Source organism: Sinocyclocheilus grahami, unplaced genomic scaffold (genome assembly GCF_001515645.1).
Source record: "Sinocyclocheilus grahami isolate Dianchi unplaced genomic scaffold, SAMN03320097.WGS_v1.1 scaffold1700.1, whole genome shotgun sequence".
Classification (NCBI taxonomy): Eukaryota; Metazoa; Chordata; class Actinopteri; order Cypriniformes; family Cyprinidae; genus Sinocyclocheilus; species Sinocyclocheilus grahami.
In genome coordinates, this window is record NW_015506879.1 from 93,866 (window position 1) to 102,244 (window position 8,379).

At 34.9% G+C, this 8,379-nt stretch overlaps 1 protein-coding gene across 1 annotated transcript; it reads right to left on the bottom strand.

Annotated features, from left to right (window-relative positions):
- Window positions 1-1,615: 1,615 nt before the first annotated feature.
- Window positions 1,616-6,925, bottom strand: LOC107572115 (EH domain-containing protein 3-like). The gene is made up of 2 exons (XM_016258530.1): window positions 6,220-6,925; window positions 1,616-1,817 (listed from the first exon to the last, which is right to left on the bottom strand). The coding sequence occupies exons 1-2, from the start codon at window positions 6,444-6,446 to the stop codon at window positions 1,631-1,633; spliced, it is 414 nt and encodes a 137-aa protein (XP_016114016.1). The 5' UTR covers window positions 6,447-6,925; the 3' UTR covers window positions 1,616-1,630.
- Between the last annotated feature and the right edge of the window lie 1,454 nt (window positions 6,926-8,379).

An 8,379-nucleotide genomic window follows, 5' to 3' on the forward strand; every position in this document is an offset into this window, starting at 1 on the left:
CCTCAGTCCACTCCTTGTGAAGCTCCCCCTAATTCTTGCTGCTGCACCTTTTCCTACCACACTTTTTCCTTCCACTCAACTTTCTATGAATATGCTTGGATACAGCACTCTGTAAACAACCAGCTTCTTTAGCAATTAACTTTTGTGGCTTAACCCTCCTTCTGGACATCTGTCAAGTCAGCAGTCTTCCCCATGATTGTGTAGCCTACTGACCCAGACTGAGAGACCATTTAAAGGCTCAGGAAACCTTTGCAGGTGTTTTGAGGTAATTAGCTGGTTTGGGTGTGACACCATGACTTTCCAATATTGAACTTTTTCACAATATTCTAATTTTCTGAGACACTGAATTTGGGGTTTTCATTATCTGTAAGCCATAATCATCAAAATTTCAAGAAATAAAGGCTTGAAATATTTCACTCTATGTGTAACGAATCTATATAATATATGGGTTTCACGTTCTAAAATGAGTGACAAAACATATTGACCTTTTTCATGATATTCAAATTTTTTGAGATGTGCCTGTATATATATATAATTTTGCTTGCTTTGTCAAATAATTTGTTGTGTAATTCTATGCACTACTAAACCATGTACACTGAGCTGCTGCTATTTGTGAATTTATAAATGATATACTTATCTATAAATAAATCAGAAAACAAGGGAAGTTGTCTCAGCCATTTCAAATTACATAAAACCACAGCCAATGCATGGCATGTAATAGCTCATGAATATGTTTACTATCTCCATGTTACAAAATGTGGAGAGAAAAATTGCATTTGCAGAAATATCTCAGAGGTTAAAGGGATAGTTCACCCAAAAATGAAAAATCCTGTAACTATTTGCTCACAGTTATGTCATTCTTTTCTTTGCGTGGAACACAAAGAATAATATTTTTTTAAAAATGACAATTTTTGTCCATAAAATGGAGGTCAATATTGTTGTGGCCCCCATTTACATTAATATGGACATTCTTCAAAATATCTTTGTGTTTTGCAGAAGAAAGAAAGTCATACAGTTTTGGAACGACATGAGGATGAGTAAATAATGACTAATAGTGCTTGCGTTTCTGGGTGAACTTTTCCTTTAAAGTGCGTGTTGCTGCTCTTCTGACAGAATTACATGAGAAATATTCAAAAATATGCAGGCTTTGCTATTGCAAAAGGCAAAGAGACAATTTTCTCAAGAGTTTCTGCTGATTTGCACAACAAGCAGCACAGTCTGCCAAAACATCAGACTACGAAGTACAGCAAAGACCACCTGCAAAAATAATCACATGCATGCGATTGCATTACTTGGAGGTTTTATAAAGGACTGTTACTCTATCATACACAATTTTATTGTGTAATTTTAAGACTGTGAATGACAGCCTGTTTAATAATATGCTGGTGAGCTCGATGGTATGATGTTGCTCAGTCACGTGACGGGAGGTCAGTGGATCAGACAGCACGAGGAAACTCAATCAAGAGAAGGAATGTTGCCTAGCACCAGCCCCCCTCTGTGACATCATCATAAGACAGGAAGACCATGTTACATATGCAAACCTCTCTGCAAAAAACTCGAAAGTTTAGCTGAACATGTCCATTTTAATAAACACAAGAACTAAAATAAAGCACACTGTTTTATCAGTGTTTTATTCCCACCTGTTAAGGAAGGCATTGCCAAAGGCGTTGAGTTTCCGAAAGGGTTTTTTGGGATCCACTACCAGAGCGTTTCCTGGTATTAGTCCCTCCATGGTGCCGTGCATCACTGCTATGAAGGAGTCAGTTGTGGGTTCTGGACCAATCCGCATACCAGGGAAGTCCTGCTCCAGAAGATATCTATTTAAAAAAAAAATGCATGCACAAATGCATTTAGATGACTGAAAACACTTCTAATGGCGCTTATCATGTGTAAATTATGACAATTATATTGTTGATTTGAGAAAGTTTGGTTTTTTATTTAAAATCGTTTCAGTTAAAAAATACTGTGTATTCAATATATATGTAGCATTTAAAGTCCAAGAACACATGTTAAAAAAAAAGCTCCTTTTCTGCACTTTTTCTAATTTAATTAACTTTTTTAATTTTCAAAATAATTTTGTTGGAAATTTGAATAAAAAAATAAGTTAGTTATTTTAAAATAAAGAATCTTAAATGTCTTAATCGTTTTTTGTCATAATTTTTAGATTTGTCAAAAATTTTTAATTTTATAAACTTTTAGTTTATTTCCATGTTTACATAAAAGAAAATCCCTAAATTCCAATGTGTTCTCAGATGTTTGGAACATGTTTATCCACTCTTTGGTGTCCATCCCTGTAATGGAAGCCTCATGTATTGTATTCTTTTTTTTTTTTTTTTTAAAGAAATTAATACTTTTATGATTGATCAGAGGTGACAGTAAATATATTTATAAAGCAACAAAAATGTGCATTTCAAATAAATGTTGTTTTGACCTTTCTATTCGTCAACGAATCCTGAAAAAAATGTATCAGTTTCCACAAAAATCTTAAGCAAATTTTTTTTTTGATAAAAATAAATGTTTCTTGGGCACAAAATCAATATATTAGAATGATTTATGAATTTAGCTTGTAAGACTATGATTCAGATGAGTTCTACTGCTGTTAAAAGGAACAGTGCTAAGATCACACTCTAATGGAGAATGTGAGTTTGCTAAGATAATGTTTACTCTTCTCAGCACAGGGCCATTCAAACAGACCCTGCTGTGGACATGTGAATGCACTGAGACTGTTTGGAATACAGTGCAGGTAAAAATCAGTCTGAGTAACTACAGGACACTTGGCTTCAACTGAGAACTTATTAGCTGCAGTTTATGCCAGTAACACAAACGTGTAAACAGGACACTGGTGTCATTTATGATAGGATATTTTGCCATGGCCAATGTGTGACCTTGGACAACAAAACCAGTCATAAGGGTCAATTAAAAAAAAATTAATTAATTAATTTATGCAGAAAGCTGAATAAATGAGTTTTCCGTTGATGTATGGTTTGTTAGGATAGGACAATATTTGGCCGAGATACAACTATTTGAAAATCTGGAATCTGAGGGTGCAAAAAAAATCTAAATATTGAGAAAATCGCCTTTAAAGTTGTCCAGATGAAGTTCTTATCCATGCATATTATTAATCAAAAATTAAGTTTTGATATATTTACGGTAGGACATTTACAAAATATCTTCAAGGAACATGATCTTTACTTAATATCATAATGATTTTAGGCATAAAAGAAATATCAATAATTTTGACCCATACAATGTATTTTTAGCTATTGCTACAAATATACCCCTGCGACTTAAGACTGGTTTTGTGCTCCAGGGTCACATATATCTAATACAGAGGAAGTTATCTATTGCTTTTCTGTAACCCACTCTTACATTAATTCCAGTGATATAATAAAACAACATTAAAACAAATCTCTACCATTCAAACGTTCGGGATCAATAGTATTTAAAAAAAAGAAATTAATACTTTTATTCAGCAATAATGCATCAAATTGACCAAAAGTGACATTAAACACACTTATAAAGTACAAAAAAGATTTATATTTTTAAAAACAAACCTTCTATCCATTTTATTCAAGAACGCTAAAATAAATGTATCACAGTTTCCACAAAAATGTTGAACAACAGTTTTCAGCATTGATAATAATAAGCACCAAATCAGCATATTAGAATGATTTCTGAGGCAAGTTCATTTGAGCATTTGAATTGGTCAGCTAGAATGATTGCTCTCACATCTCACTGTGTTAAAAGTGCAATTCATTTTACATTGACAAAATTACTGGACATGAGCTTCTTCAGCTCTTTTTAAAACAAAGTGCAAAACAGTCATGAGCCAAGCTTTTGTATTAAGTGACCATGTTGAAAAGATTCAATGTTAAGCTTGAAACTACCCTGACATTATAATGAAGTGTTTCATGGGCTTTCTCACATTCAGGAAGCACACATAAAAAGCTGAGCTTATTTACTTTCGTAGTTATGTGTTCAGTCAGCAGAACAGCCACTGTGTCCACTGAGGCTCTCATGACTCTGATGAATAATGCACAGGAGGAAAGAGAGCCAGAGCGAAAATGAGGAGGCACATTTGTTATTGCCAGGACAACACCTCACTCTCACATTTAACACTCACCTCAACCAAAAACACTAATAAAGTAGACTCAAATGAAATGCTTGCTTAATGAAATTGCTAATATATCTACAACTTGGCAATGAATTCAGAATAATGTTCAGGTTAGTCTTAAAAATGTTGAAATGACCACATGAGTCCTTCTAAAAAGGATATCTGGTATGTCTCCATCTACATTTACATCTCTTAAAGGGGTCATATGATGCGATTTAAATTTTTCCTTTCTCTTTGGAGTGTTACAAGCTCTTGGTGCATAAAGAAGATCTGTAAAGTAGCAAAGACTAAAGTCTCAAATCCAAAGAGATATTCTTTATAAAAGTTAAGAGTCAACCATGCCTACCTAAAACGGCTCGTTCTAACACGCCCCCACATGTCTACGTCACGATGTGGGAAGATTTGCATAACGCCGCCCAAATGTTCACGCAAAGAAAGAAGGCGTAACTTTTATTAGCGCTGTAGTATTGTTGTTGCCGCCGCCGCCATGTCGTGAAGGTGCTGGTTGCTGAGGAAATACATCAACTTCACGCTGTGGATCGCCGGATCGAAGTGGACGAAGCGGAGTCCAGCCCGGGGTTGTCACAAATGGTTTCCGCAAGCCCGCCCGCTCACTCTAGGCCTCCGGCCTCCTCTCACTCTAGTCCGCAGTGTGTGATGCTGTTTCTCGTTGTGAAAGCAAAACTACTTTGTTTGCCTCGTTTATAATGGGTTTTAATGTTTTTGTCTCGTTGCTCCAGCCGGGACAAGGCATCACAGTATGGTAAGGGGATTAACATTTCCGTCACACGCTTGAGGTATTCGGCCAATCACAATGCACTGGATAGCTGGCCAATCAGAGCACACCTCGCTTTTCAGACCGATGAGCTTTGTAAAAATCGACACGTTTCAGAAAGGCGGGGCATAGAGGAGAAACAATAATGTACAGTATGTGGAAAATAATGTGTTTTTTGAACCTTAAACCACATAAACACATTTCATTACACCAAATACACAAAATAATGTTCTTTTTAGCAACATCATATGACCCCTTTAACTTTTCTACATTCTGGAACCTATTAGTGACAAGTTACTATGGCAATTCTTGAGTCGTTGGAAGTGTCTCTCGTTGCCTGGTGATCTTTAGCAGTCTGTTGCCTTTAATCTTGATCCACTGTAGACCCGTAAACCTCAAATCACCCAGCAGACAACCATCACACCACAGCAGCGACATTGTGTCATACAGATACATCTTAGAGCTGGAGCCAGGCCTGGTCTGTTTACAAGGTAACCGTCTCTGTCAAAGCTAAAATTATAGTATTAAGAACTTTGTTTAGCATGTAACATCAAGATCTGTATTCAATGAACACAGAAATGAGGTTCTCATGTAAACAGATTAATGATATCTGTAGCACAGAAGTCATGAAATATTTTGGCTGAAACTTCTCGTCAATTACTTTTTAATCTATTTACATGCTTCTCAAACAGATTAATCAGTCTTGCATTGAAAAAGCTTTTGTAAAGTTACACATGTGTTCTCTCAATATAAATAAGTCCTCATGGTGAACTGACAAGGAGGCATTAACAATCCTATAGGATTGTGAGGAATCTCACATGGAACTTGCAAAACTGTTTTTTAGGTGTTACAAATGTGATTGCTACAGTTATTCAGATATACAACATACTGAAGAGGCTGTGTTTGACATGACTATATCAATAAATCATAAACAGGAGAATATTGTGAGATTTTATTGAAATGCTCTATTGTTGAGAGCTTCTCATAGTCTTATTACTATTATTATTATGTTATAACGTATTATCATCAATAACATGAATAAATATTACATTAAATACTACTTAAATATAATTACTTAATGCACGCTAAAATAGTTAGAAATGATAAAAAGTACTATATAAGGCGAATATATATTTGTGTGTGTGTGTGTGTATATATATATATATATATATATTACATACAACAAGTATGATGCATTATATAATGTTTCTGCATGTAATGTATAATTTAAATATAATAAAGTGCTTAATTATAAAGTTTCCTGACTGGCGTCTTTAAAGGGCTCAGGACACCAGAAATGGTTTTACAGGAGCCAAAACTCCCATCTTACCTTATGAAGCTCGTTTTGCCAGTGGAATACTGTCCCACCAGGAGAACCATTGGCTTATTGTCAAAATCTGCATCCTCCAAAGCGGGCGAGTGAAACTCGTGGAATTTGTAGTGCTCCTCCAGTGGAAGCAGTTTGGTTTTGTAAAGCTTCTTGAGTCCTTCACTGACAGTCTGGAAGACCTCTGGATCTTTCTTCCTCCTGTCATCGGTACCCAACCAGCTGAACATGATGCAACTCGAGTATAGGCAACCGTAGACGATATATCTGTTTTTTTTCTTGTATAATTATTTCACAATATGCGCAAACGAGCCGAAGACCTATTCAAATGAATGGATTTGTACTGACGTCGATGTATTTTAAGAGTCCATTGAAACTGTTCCCTTGTCTCTAGGCCACTCACGACACAAAACGCACAAATGACTAGACCATAATTACAAAATATGATGCATTATATAATATTCTGCTTATATGTTACGGTCGAAAACATGGCCAAACATGCTGCCTTTCATTCAGACTTTGTTGGAATAAAAGCGCGCGCCGCTAGAAGCTACAATGTACTACTGAGCAAATGCAAGAGATACAATTTCTATTATGAAAGAAAAGAGAAAAGAAAACGAAATCCTCCAGTAGAGCAGATTCACTCACGATGACAGGCGTTCACAGGCTTCCCACTGCAGCAGATTTAAATGCCAGTGCGCTGGAGAAACCCGACACTAGAGGAAATGCCCCACTGGCAAAGCCCCACCCAGAACACAAGAGCTCCAGTCAGGGATGCAGCGCCATTGTAGCGGATGGTGATGGTTGGTACCGCTGCTGCTCAGGTTTTCTTCCAGAGATTCTCATCTGCATCAGTAAAATGACTGGTGCATAAAAACATACTTCAAGAATGTTAATGTTAATTTTAATAATATAATATAATATAATATAATGCCCCAGCATCCCCACGACCCTATAGGACATGTGATTTAGAAAATGTATGGATAATAATATAATATAATAAATATAATATAATATAACAATTTAATATAACGATATTACAGTGTAATATTAGTTTACACTAAATACATGTACCTATAATACATTTAAAACAATCTCATTAACAAATGATCTGTAAGAAAAAATGCATTCTTTTTTAGAATTAGATAAATTTTAATCAATTACTGTAGAACATCTCCTACAATATAAGTTAAAAAAAAAGGCAAAAATATATCATATATATTTGCGTATTTAATGTATAAAAATTTACCTAAACCAAGTGTGGTTGGAAATGTTCACCTAGTGGCAAGCCTTTGTAGAACAATAAACTTGATAATGAAGCATGCTAAAAAAAAAAAGAGGGGGGGGGGGGGGGGGGGGGTTATTATATTATAGTCTGAATTAAATTATATCTAGCCTGCATACTGTATATAATGGTATGTTCAGTTTAGTGTTGATTGTTATAACTTATTTAGTGAAGAAAGACTGAGGTGGGCCGAAAGTATGGGATCAGAATCCCGCCTAAAGTATTGCAGTCACGGATAAAAAAAGAACAAGGATGAAAACAAAATTTAAAAACGCAAGTAAAAAATATATTGCACAAGATTTAAAAATGAAAGCAAAGTTTTCAGAATTGCAAACAATGGTCACGGATTAAACAATAATAAGCGTAAATCAAAAAATTTATAACGCATTTTTTTAAATAACAAGCATGAATCAAAACTTTAAACACGTTTTAAAATCATATTGCACAAATTTTAAATATTAATGCAAAATTGTCTGAATTGCGCACAAAATCGTGTTTTCCTTGGTTATACTGAAAGATAAGTCTGCAGGCAATATTCAGCATAGTGGGAGGGTACTATTTACACTACTTCAGAGCAGTCGAAGAGGATTCAGTAAATATTTTTTATATTTAAATGATATTTCCACAATGACGAAACCTTGTGTAAATGATTTTTGGGGGGCATTTTTGGTCGCTTTAAAAACGTAAATGGATTAAATCAAGAAAATAGAAAGCAAGTCATTTTATCAATTCATGTTTCATTTCCAGCAAATATTAAAGGGGTCATATGATGCTATTTTAAAGATCATTATTTTGTGTATTTGGTGTAACAGAATATGTTGACATGCTTTAATGTTCAAAAAACACATTATTTTTCAAATACTGTACATTATTGTAGG